At 51.7% G+C, this 11,937-nt stretch overlaps 1 protein-coding gene across 2 annotated transcripts; it reads left to right on the forward strand.

The window, feature by feature from the left end:
* Positions 1–7,052: 7,052 nt before the first annotated feature.
* Positions 7,053–8,800, forward strand: gchfr (GTP cyclohydrolase I feedback regulator). Of its 2 annotated transcripts, none has more exons than XM_067243513.1 (3): positions 7,053–7,167; positions 7,751–7,845; positions 7,948–8,800. In XM_067243513.1, the coding sequence occupies exons 1-3, from the start codon at positions 7,132–7,134 to the stop codon at positions 8,075–8,077; spliced, it is 261 nt and encodes an 86-aa protein (XP_067099614.1). In that variant the 5' UTR covers positions 7,053–7,131; the 3' UTR covers positions 8,078–8,800. The 2 variants fall into 2 exon arrangements, with proteins under 2 accessions (XP_067099614.1, XP_067099615.1); XM_067243514.1 differs by having other exon boundaries at positions 7,060–7,167; positions 7,754–7,845.
* The last annotated feature ends 3,137 nt before the right edge of the window (positions 8,801–11,937 follow it).

The raw sequence follows: 11,937 nt of genomic DNA on the forward strand, positions 1-11,937 counted from the left end.
GAATGATGGAGGGAGAGGTAGAGAGATGGAGGGAGTGCGGGAGGGATGGAGGGATGGAGGGGGGATGGAGGGAGAGGTAGAGAGATGGAGGGAGTGCGGGAGGGAGAGGTAGAGAGATGGAGGGAGAGGAGGAGAGGTGGAGCCTCTGTGCTTTGAATCAACAAGAGAACATCACTCTAGGTCCCCAGCAGGCGGGACAGGAACTCAGAACCCAGCAAGGGGGATCCTCTCTGTCTAGAACGTTCTGACGAGTCTGATGGAGGACGTCTCTTCACAGGTCCTGGAGGGAGACAGGACGAGGAGCTCACAGCGGTATAGTTCACTGTGGCTCAGACTTCCTGTGGAACATTTGCCTTCACTTAACACACTGAGGAATGTAAGTGTTTAGACTAGGGGGAAAGAATCATGTGTGAAAGAGAAAGTGGACTTTCCCTCAATGAAGAGGTGAGAGGAGAGAGAGGACACCAGAGGGAGGACAGGAGCAGATAAGAGCAGAAGGATGGATGCTGTTAACATCACTACCCAGCCTCCCCACTATCCATGATGCTTATTGGTGTGTGTGTCTCTGTTGGTCTAGGTGCTTGTGTGTGTGTGTGTGTTTCTTCCCATGACCTTGCACCTCACATAAAGCTTGTAAAGTGAGGGCGAATTCTGAATGAGCTAAGTGTCTGGGACATACAGCCTACTGTGTTATCTTAGACTGTGATATGCTGGCCAAAACATCATGCTTCATCCTTGACCACCATAAAGCGTCACTTGAAGCTGCAGTTTCCAAGAAACCAGATGAGTTATCGCGCTGCCGTGTCAGTCAGACGGCCTTTACTCATCTCCAGAGGCTCCCAATATGATCATAGTGAGGATGGGGAGGTTTGCGTGACAAGAACAGAGCAGTGAATGTGACCTTCTCCCTGCCACAACAACATCATAAATCTCACTTCCAGTCACAGAGATTGGTCCCCAAGCGAAGGTATTTTGTTATGTAGTGTGAAAAGTCTAGCTACCGTACATTCTGTCTCTCTGAAATCCAACAACTGACGTTCAGATGTGAATCCAGTAACTGTCTCTTGTGCTTTGAGCTGTGGTCATGTTCACAGCAGGCTGTCTCTGTCATGTTCAGCAGGCTGTCTCTGTCATGTTCAGCAGGCTGTCTCTGTCATGTTCAGCAGGCTGTCTCTGACATGTTCACAGCAGGCTGTCTCTGTCATGTTCAGCAGGCTGTCTCTGTCATGTTCAGCAGGCTGTCTCTGTCATGTTCAGCAGGCTGTCTCTGACATGTTCAGCAGGCTGTCTCTGACATGTTCAGCAGGCTGTCTCTGACATGTTCAGCAGGCTGTCTCTGTCATGTTCACAGCAGGCTGTCTCTGTCATGTTCAGCAGGCTGTCTCTGTCATGTTCACAGCAGGCTGTCTCTGTCACGTTCAGCAGGCTGTCTCTGTCACTTTCAGCAGGCTGTCTCTGTCATGTTCAGCAGGCTGTCTCTGTCACGTTCAGCAGGCTGTCTGTCACGTTCAGCAGGCTGTCTCTGTCACGTTCAGCAGGCTGTCTCTGTCACGTTCAGCAGGCTGTCTCTGACATGTTCAGCAGGCTGTCTCTGTCATGTTCAGCAGGCTGTCTCTGTCATGTTCAGCAGGCTGTCTCTGTCATGTTCAGCAGGCTGTCTCTGTCATGTTCACACCAGGCTGTCTCTGTCATGTTCAGCAGGCTGTCTCTGTCATGTTCAGCAGGCTGTCTCTGTCATGTTCAGCAGGCTGTCTCTGTCATGTTCAGCAGGCTGTCTCTGTCATGTTCAGCAGGCTGTCTCTGTCATGTTCAGCAGGCTGTCTCTGACATGTTCAGCAGGCTGTCTCTGTCATGTTCAGCAGGCTGTCTCTGTCATGTTCAGCAGGCTGTCTCTGTCATGTTCACACCAGGCTGTCTCTGTCATGTTCACACCAGGCTGTCTCTGTCATGTTCAGCAGGCTGTCTCTGTCATGTTCAGCAGGCTGTCTCTGTCATGTTCAGCAGGCTGTCTCTGTCATGTTCAGCAGGCTGTCTCTGTCATGTTCAGCAGGCTGTCTCTGACATGTTCAGCAGGCTGTCTCTGTCATGTTCAGCAGGCTGTCTCTGTCATGTTCAGCAGGCTGTCTCTGTCATGTTCAGCAGGCTGTCTCTGTCATGTTCACACCAGGCTGTCTCTGTCATGTTCAGCAGGCTGTCTCTGTCATGTTCAGCAGGCTGTCTCTGTCATGTTCAGCAGGCTGTCTCTGTCATGTTCAGCAGGCTGTCTCTGTCATGTTCACACCAGGCTGTCTCCATCGTGGAGGAAAGGCTGCTGAACGGACGGGTCCTCCTTCCCAAAACATGTGTTCTTCATCAGGGCCCGTAGCTATGACATCATCAGGGCCCGTAGCTGTGACATCATCAGGGCCTGTAGCTGTGACATCATCGTCACATGGCTGGCTCTTGTCTCCACCTTCTGTTGAGCTGCTCATGCTGGGTGGAGACCAGGGCACTCTCACCTCCCTCCACCTCCTGATGCATCCTGGGAACACCTCCACCTCCTGATGCATCCTGGGAACACCTCCACCTCCTGATGCATCCTGGGAACACCTCCACCTCCTGATGCATCCTGGGAACACCTCCACCTCCTGATGCATCCTGGGAACACCTCCACGTCCTGTGGTCAAACGTCCTGTGGTCAAACGGTTAAAAGGGTTCACGTGCGCACACACAAACACACACACACAGGCAAGCACCTACTTTTAGAGTGAGTTGTGTCTTTGCTAAGTGGAGATGAAACATTCAGTCTCCTAAATGCTGATGAACGTTTAAGGTGGGGCTCTTTAGCAGGCAGTCAGTGCTCACTCCAGAGATGTCACTCCAGAGATGTCACTCCAGAGATGTCACTCCAGAGATGTCACTCCAGAGATGTCACTCCAGACATGTCACTCCAGAGATGTCACTCCAGAGATGTCACTCCAGAGATGTCACACACTCAGGCATTGCTTTGCTGACGTCACCTCAGGTCAGAACTCAAAAACCCTGAGATCGTTAAATCCCTCACCAGACTTGGGATGTTTTTCGCCGTAGGTAAAAACCCCGCGTGGTTTCCATGATGTCCTGCTCCCCTCTTCTGTCCTCTGACGCCAGAGTACTTCCTGCTGCAGCTCATAAGGACGTGGTTAAAAACACCTCACACAACCTGCAGTTGGACATGGTTGGGCTGGCTGTAGTTACCGTGCAGACCAACAAACGTCTCTAACTTCCTGTGCAGTGGAAGGAGGATGGAGTGTGTCTGGACATCTCTCCTGCCACCCTGTTGTTGTTTAACAAACTCAAGCTGGCCTGTTGCATTTTCTCAGTCCTCTGTTTTGTTGTTGTTTGTTAAAGGCGTCTATTTCCTGTCCAGAGACACAATCCACTGAACAGATTAGCTCCGCTGGTTTGTTAGTAAACAAAAACCGCATGTTGCCTGCGCAGTAACAACAACCATGATGTCAACCCAACGCTTAATGGAAATCATGTGACCCAGGTCATCTTCCCTGTCTAACCTGCGGTTCCTCTGCGGTTCCTCTGCTGTTCCTTCTCTAGTCTTTTGGAAGAGAGGAGAGACCCAGCTGAAACCTTCTTTGGGTTCTGGAAAGACGAGGACCACACCTGTCTGCACACACCTGTTTGCACACACCTGTCTGCACACACCTATCTGCACACACCTATCTGCACACACCTGTCTGCACCCACCTGTTTGCACACACCTATCTGCACACAACTGTTTGCACACACCTGTCACAGGCAGGGGGGCAAGAAGGCAGGCCCAGCGCAGGACACAGGCAGGGAGGCAGGGGAAATCTGACCAGGTAACAAATCCCTTTGAGGTGTATTAAGCAAGACAGCCTGCAGCAGAACTGGCTGCAGCAGGACAGTCTGCAGCAAGACAGGCTGCAGCAGGACAGTCTGCAGCAGGACTGGCTGCAGCAGCTCAGTCTGCAGCAGGACAGCCTGCAGCAGGACTGGCTGCAGCAGGACTGGCTGCAGCAGCCCACAGCTTAACGTAAGCTGTCAGGTGGAATTAAGACGACAACAAACAGAAAAGCAGGTCAAGGAGGATCTTGTCTCAGAGGTGCAACACGTGCTGGAGGAGGGGAGGAGAGGGGAGGAGAGGGGAGGAGAAAGGACAAGATGGGAGGAGAGGAGAGGGGAGGAGAGGGGAGGAGAGAGGACAAGAGGAAAGGAGAGGGGAGGAGAGGGGAGGGGAGGAAAGGGGAGGAGAGGGGAGGAGAGAGGACAAGAGGAGAGGGGAGGGGAGGGGAGGGGAGGAGAGGAGAGGAGAGGAGAGGAGAGGAGAGGAGAGGAGAGGAGAGGAGAGGAGAGGAGAGGAGAGGAGAGGAGAGGAGAGGAGAGGAGAGGAGAGGAGAGGAGAGGAGAGGGGAGGGGAGGAGAGGGGAGGAGAAAGGACAAGAGGGGAGGAGAAAGGACAAGAGGGGAGGAGAGGGGAGGAGAGAGGACAAGAGGAGAGGAGAGGGGAAGAGAGGGGAGGAGAAAGGACAAGAGGGGAGGAGAGGAGAGGGGAGGAGAAAGGACAAGAGGGGAGGAGAGGGGAGGGGAGGAGAGGGGAGGAGAGGAGAAAGGACAAGAGGGGAGGAGAGGAGAGGGGAGGAGAGAGGACAAGAGGAAAGCAGAGGGGAGGGGAGGGGAGGGGAGGGGAGGGGAGGGGAGGAGAGGAGAGGAGAGGAGAGGAGAGGAGAGGAGAGGAGAGGAGAGGAGAGGAGAGGAGAGGGGAGGGGAGGGGAGGAGAGGGGAGGGGAGGGGAGGAGAGGGGACGAGAGGGGACGAGAGGGGACGAGAGAGGACAAGAGGAGAGGGGAGGAGAGGAAAAGAGAGGAGAGGAGAGGGGAGGAGAGGGGAGGAGAGGGGAGGGGAGGAGAGGGGAGGTGAGTGGAGGAGAAAGGACAAGAGGGGAGGAGAGGAGAGGGAAGGGGAGGAGAGGGGAGGAGAGGGGAGGAGAGTGGAGGAGAAAGGACAAGAGGGGAGGAGAGGAGAGGGGAGGAGAGGGGACGAGAGAGGGGAGGAGGAAAGGAGAGGGGAGGAGAGGGGAGACACCGAGAGCATGATCCTGCGACCATGTGGTTAACGTAGGCTGAGTTCTCCATAACCATCAACCAGTTTGAATGTTTTTTGGTGGGACAGATAGCAGTATTCTACCAAGTAGATTTACAGCAGCTTTTGGAAAATTAACACTGTTAGGTTATTGGTGTGTTTTATCGTTAACATGTCTGCTACTTTATTATTATTGACATGTAGCCTATTTATATTATGTTATAGGCCTAACACTAGGCAGTAATATAGTCCCTAGTAAAGCAGAGCAAAGACTGTACTCCTCTCCTTTAACTGTGTGACATAAAAATAAAAGTTTCTAAAGGTTGAAAAAACTTTTTTTAAGAAAGTTTTGAAAAAAGTCCCTCTTCTCCTTTCACTGTGTGTGTGAAAAGGAAAGTAAAGAAGAAAAAAAGGTTTCTCAAGGTTGAAAAAATATTTTCGAAAAAAGGTTTTGAAAAACAGCCCTCTCCTCTGTCTTCCGAACCCGTGAAAGGTTTAAAAAACATGTTAGTTTTCTTTTCAAAAATATTTGGAAAAAAAGTTTACAAAAACGTTTTGAAAGGTAGAAACTATATTTTTGACAAAGGTTTATATCGTTGATGAGTCCTTTATGAGGACTTTACTATACTCCGCTGTGCTTTAATCTACTCTGTTTTAGGCTTCTGTGTTTTCCTCTCCTCCTCTCTCCTCTCCTTCACCGTTTAAAAAAAAAGGCTTAGAAAAAATGTAGGCCTACGTTATGGATGAGACAGAGGGAGTTAGCGATGTCTACATGAAGACATTCCTGATCACCCATGGCCATTTGAGGGAGATGTTCTAAATTGTCGACGTCAAAAAGGATTCTTGACAAATGTGCTGAGTGTATAATTTGTATTAATGTATTAATATGATGTAAGGTCCAGTTACCAGCGTGACACTAAAACATGTAGCCTAGTAGTAATGGCTTATTTGGCATCAAAAATACATTCATATTGCTGATTACTATCGGACTGCGTATTTATTGTTGTAGGGCCGTCGGTATGTCTTTCATTTCCCTCACAGACTCACACGACCAATCTACATTTGTTATTGCTGCTCGGGGGAGGACATTTATACAATGTCAAAGAATTACATTAGAGTTGCAGACTTCAGTAATGCTGCTTTTCAAACGGGGCTCTTATTTTGCAACCTCATCTGATAGAGCATTGTCTCTGATGCACGGAAAGTTGTATATTAGACTCGCCAACGAGGACGGGAAAGTCTGCTTTAGATTGAAGGAAACTGACTGCGGGAAATCAAGTCACGTTAAAGTTTCACAAATCAGACAGCAAAGGATTACATAGAGTTCAAATCAACCAACGGCAGGCTTGGTTTTGAGTTTAGTTTAACTTACTTACAGGCTGTAGCCTAAAGCAGCCCCTCACATATAAACTTGAATATTGCTTCACGTCCGTGTTTGGCTAAAACCACACTGGACATAGTGTACAATTTCCAAAACCACATAATTAAAATAGAAACCTGAACTGCACAGGCAAACCATGACAGAAATGGCACATTTTCAGACCGCCAAACGCGACGGGGGAGCATAGTTTGAATTGCAACAGGACCCCAGCTATAGATTACACTCCAGCCAGAGATTACATCTCCAGAGTTTTCGACAAGCAAAACGTAAATAGTCTAAACGTCTCGAGATAAAGACTGAAATGGAAACTGATGCCATTTTGAGATTGAATACATTTGATCTAACGCATTATGAGCATTTTAAGTTTCACTGGCACCATATCAATATCCTCCTTTAGAAAATGTACCCTTGCTGGGTTGGTCTCGAGTAGCATGTGTGTTTATTTGAATTCATTCCAAACTTCACACAGCCTGTTGAGCAAGCTGAAGGCACACGAGCGTCCACGCTCTGCTGCCGCTCTGTTGAAAGATGAAGAGGAGCACTGTGATTGGTCCATGGTCATGGGTGTTTCCGCATTCCGCTGTCAGTAGAAGCACAACTCTGAGCAGAGACTGTCGCGTGTCTGGAAGCCCGTCTACATCTATTCCCAGAGGAGGATTCCCCGCTGAGTCAGGATGCCTTATGTCCTCGTCAGTACTCAGATCAGACTGGTTAGTAGCCTATATTCTCCTCGTCGTCTGGTCTGCAAGGTTAGAGACGCTGCGATCCGACGGACAGCCTTCGCTCTTTCTATTATTGGCGTACACGTCGCCAGAGATTAATCATTACTAGCTTTATAGAACAATACTGTTATAATCTATCTTGTTGGGGTTTGCTCAACATATGTATATTGATATGTTTATCAGTAAGAAAACAGAACTAAAAACTGCAGAACATGGCAGGCTGCGTTATTTTACCATGGTGCCCTGCCTGCCCTAAATTAAAACCTCATGTTCCAAGATTTATAGACTCGGCCTGTTATTTTGTGTAGTCGATTGTGCAATCTTTTAGAACACAGAAATGTGAACGACTTGGGGTTATGTCTGTTCTTAAGAAAAATCTAAAGAGTAGGCTAGTGCGCGTGCCGGGGCGCACCGGCGTGTTACGCACTGGACCTGTTAAGTTCGGTAATCAACCAGTCACTATTTGGTTGGCTGATCTAACACGGCCATGGTGTGGTGAAGGTGATCAGAGAGTTGATACACGTGCCTGTATGTCAGCTAAGGGGTGTGCTGTTCCTGCTGTTGTTTTCAGGAGACTGGTCCGACCTTGGTGGGGGACGAGTACTCAGACCCTGTCATCATGACCTACCTAGGAGCCAGGAAAACCACCATGCTGGGAAACAACTTGTTAGTATTGAGTTGTACCACTGAACTATTTTACTATATTCTAATATTAAATGATATATTTGTGTGTGTGGAGGGGGGATAAACTGTGCCTGCTTTTGGCAGCTCTGAGTACCACGTAGACGACCCTCCTCGGCTGGTTCTGGACAAGCTGGAGAAGATCGGCTTCCGAGTGGTGACCATGACGGGCGTGGGGCAGACCCTGGTGTGGTGTCTGCACCGCGAGGCAGAGTGAGCCGTCCTGGAGGCTGGAGGGGGGCCGTCCTGGAGGCTGGAGGGGGGCCGTCCTGGAGGCTGGAGGGCAGCTGGTCACCCTGGCATCAGACACAGGCAGGGGAGAGGTGACCCGTTCTCCAGTCCAGCCTGACCTCCTCACGGCACCACCACGACCTCCTCACGGCACCACCACGACCTCCTCACGGCACCACCACGACCTCCTCACGGCACCACCACGACCTCCTCACGGCACCACCACGACCTCCTCACGAGACCACCATGACCCCCCTAGATACTGGGGAGATTGTGTTTACAAACTCTACTACTCTCGGTCCTGTGAGTGCTTGTTTCTATGTTGAGGGAGCTGAACCCTGAGCTGCATGGTGCGGCGCTGCTACACCCCACTAGTGAGCAAGGTTATTGTTGATGCAATAAGTGCCATAATAAAGACACAGTGTGAGTATTTCAGTGGTTTTACTCTGTTAAGTCGACAGCCACTGCAGTAGACTGCAAATGTGTGCAGGGAATGTTTCCAAAGTTAGTTTACTCTGCTTTAGGACTTAGGAAAAGCAAATATATCCCCTCAACCAACGGCAGCCCATCAGTCCTTCCTCTTGGCTCAATTAGAGCAAATAAATGTACTACACTAGATTAGGAATGATGTGTTAATTTTCCATGCACAAAATGTGACAATGCACAATGTATCAATCCATGTAGAAAGGGGTAATAAAAATGACATATAATGGATGGAAATCTGTTTTGATTCATAAGCAACTGTAATTAGTTTCCGCCCGTAACTGTTCACAGTGTTAGGAGGTCAGTAAGCCGTCTCACCACCCTGAGGAAACCAGTGAGTAGAGAAGTGTGCGGGCCTTGTGCTGCTGTTCTGCTGTGAGGAGGTTTCCCACCTCCCCTGCCAGGGGAGGTAGAGGACAGTAGAGGACAGACAGACAGACACCCTCCCCGGTGGAGGGTGTCTGTACCCAGCGGAGACGTCTGGAGGCTGGGGTGGAGGGTGTCTGTACCCAGCGGAGACGTCTGGAAGGGAGGGTGAAGTAGAAGAGCCAGCCATGCTGGGTGGCCTCATTTACAGCCTCATTTAAACTGAGTTGCGTGCGTGTCTTACGTCAGGCCAGCTCTGGTCGCTAAGCCTTTGCCAGGCTTGCTGCCTACGACGTGACTTGGCACGGTCTCCAACAGGCCCGGTATCAAAGCAGTCCTCTAATTAGCGAGGAGCGTCCAGGGCCGGGACCAGACAGAACCTGCCGGCTCGTGCAGAGCAGCAGGCCTCTGCACGGACCTGCCGAGGAAGACGTCTCCAGGCTGCAGCGCTCACGCTGGAAACCAGCCGTCTCAGGGATGAAGAGTCCTCGGCTTGCTCCGCACGCAGACCAAGCCGCAGCGCTGAGGCCCGCTCCACGGCTGCTGCTGTCGCAGTGTTTCCGCTCTTCTCATTGGGACAGAGTGTGTCTTCTCTGGCTCAGGGGTATAGGAAAGGCTGAACGTAAAAAAACTGTAAACAAAACCATCTGATGAGTGAATTTTGAGGAAGCAGAGGAGAGTGTGTGGAGGACCAGATGGGTTCCACCCTGCCACAGAGCCACAGAGCCAGCCTGCAGCTGGGTGTTGTGTAACGCTCAGGGAGGAGGTGCTGGGGCTCAGGGAGGAGGTGCTGGGGCTCTCAGGGAGGAGGTGCTGGGGCTCAGGGAGGAGGTGCTGGGGCTCTCAGGGAGGAGGTGCTGGGGCTCTCAGGGAGGAGGTGCTGGGGCTCACAGGGAGGAGGTGCTGGGGCTCACAGGGAGGAGGTGCTTGGGCTCTCAGGGAGGAGGTGCTGGGGCTCACAGGGAGGAGGTGCTGGGGCTCTCAGGGAGGAGGTGCTGGGGCTCAGGGAGGAGGTGCTGGGGCTCACAGGGAGGAGGTGCTGGGGCTCAGGGAGGAGGTGCTGGGGCTCTCAGGGAGGAGGTGCTGGGGCTCACAGGGAGGAGGTGCTGGGGCTCTCAGGGAGGAGGTGCTGGGGCTCTCAGGGAGGAGGTGCTGGGGCTCAGGGAGGAGGTGCTGGGGCTCTCAGGGAGGAGGTGCTGGGGAGATGGATGTCTGATCTCAGTGGGCCCACAGGCTTCTAAACAACACGATGACAGGAGGAAACACTGCGCCCACGAACGGAGCCTCCACAACACCACAGATCCTCAGGGGACCAGCAAATGCATCTATTTTGTTTCTAGGATGTTCCATGGAGTTCTGAGGATGGGTGTGTTCCGGCCTGGAGACCACAGTCTGGCCGGAGATCCCAAGGGGCACCCTTCCCAGCAGACACCTCTTCCTCGAAGACGCCCTTCGACAAACCCTCCATTGTGAAACTCACTTAATGAGATTAGGAAATCGTTTTTTCCTTTTCGATTTTATGAACTGTTGGTCAATAAAAAACAATGTCCTCACATGGAACAAGCCTTTTGTTATACAAATACTCCATTTGAAATTGAACAGCGTAGCATGCGAGAGAAGTTAAAAAACGAGAGAAAACATGGCTGTGTCCTTGCAGTTCTTCACAATAATGCCTCTGCAATGTGGTGAACCTTCAGACGGTGTTTACCAACCCCAGGGGCCAGTCCTCGCACGCGGCCCTGCCAGACTGCAGCCCAGCCAGACAGCAGCACCACCAGACTGCAGCTCCACCAGACTGCAGCCCAGCCAGACTGCAGCTCCACCAGACTGCAGCCCTGCCAGACTGCAGCCCAGCCAGACTGCAGCTCCACCAGACTGCAGCCCAGCCAGACTGCAGGCCAGCCAGACTGCAGCTCCAACAGACTGCAGCCCAGCCAGACAGCAGCACCACCAGACTGCAGCTCCACCAGACTGCAGCCCAGCCAGACTGCAGCTCCACCAGACTGCAGCCCAGCCAGACTGCAGCACCACCAGACTGCAGCTCCACCAGACTGCAGCCCAGCCAGACTGCAGCACCACCAAACTGCAGCTCCACCAGACTGCAGCCCAGCCAGACTGCAGCCCAGCCAGACTGCAGCCCAGCCAGACTGCAGCACCACCAGACTGCAGCTCCACCAAACTGCAGCTCCACCAGACTGAAGCCCAGCCAGACTGCAGCACCACCAGACTGCAGCTCCACCAAACTGCAGCTCCACCAGACTGCAGCCCAGCCAGACTGCAGCCAAGCCAGACTGCAGCACCACCAGACTGCAGCCCAGCCAGACTGCAGCCAAGCCAGACTGCAGCACCACCAGACTGCAGCCCAGCCAGACTGCGCCAGGCCGAAGGTTTCACATGGAGCCAGCCTGATCTCTCCTCAGCTGGGTTCTGTGGTCAAGACTACTGGCCTGATCTCTCCTCAGCTGGGCTCTGTGGTCAAGACTACTGGCCTGATCTCTCCTCAGCTGAGACTCAACCTATTCAACAGCTTGACCTTAGCTGGCTACATGATCTTAGAATGGAGAAGGAATGATGATTGCAGTCAGGTGGCTGAGCGGTTAGGGAATCGGGCTAGTAATCCGAAGGTTGCCAGTTCGATTCCCGGACGTGCAAAATGACGTTGTGTCCTTGGGCAAGGCACTTCACCCTACTTGCCTCGGGGGGGAATGTCCCTGTACTTACTGTAAGTCGCTCTGGATAAGAGTGTCTGCTAAATGACTAAATGTAAATGATTCAACAGCGGATAAGGGAGGAAGAGAGTTTCAGTACTTGGAGAGGGTCAGAAGCATCAACTACTTTCAAAGGTCCAGGCTTACGCTCAGGACCTTTCAGATGAGCTGAATCTTAATTATGGTCTGTCTGTTAAGTGCCGGGGGTAGGGTCTGTCATCTAACAGGATGACCTCCTGATAGTGATGTTGTAAAACCGAAACACTTAAAACAGTCACCAGTAAGCCAG

Source organism: Osmerus mordax, chromosome 9 (assembly GCF_038355195.1).
Source record: "Osmerus mordax isolate fOsmMor3 chromosome 9, fOsmMor3.pri, whole genome shotgun sequence".
Lineage (NCBI taxonomy): Eukaryota > Metazoa > Chordata > Actinopteri > Osmeriformes > Osmeridae > Osmerus > Osmerus mordax.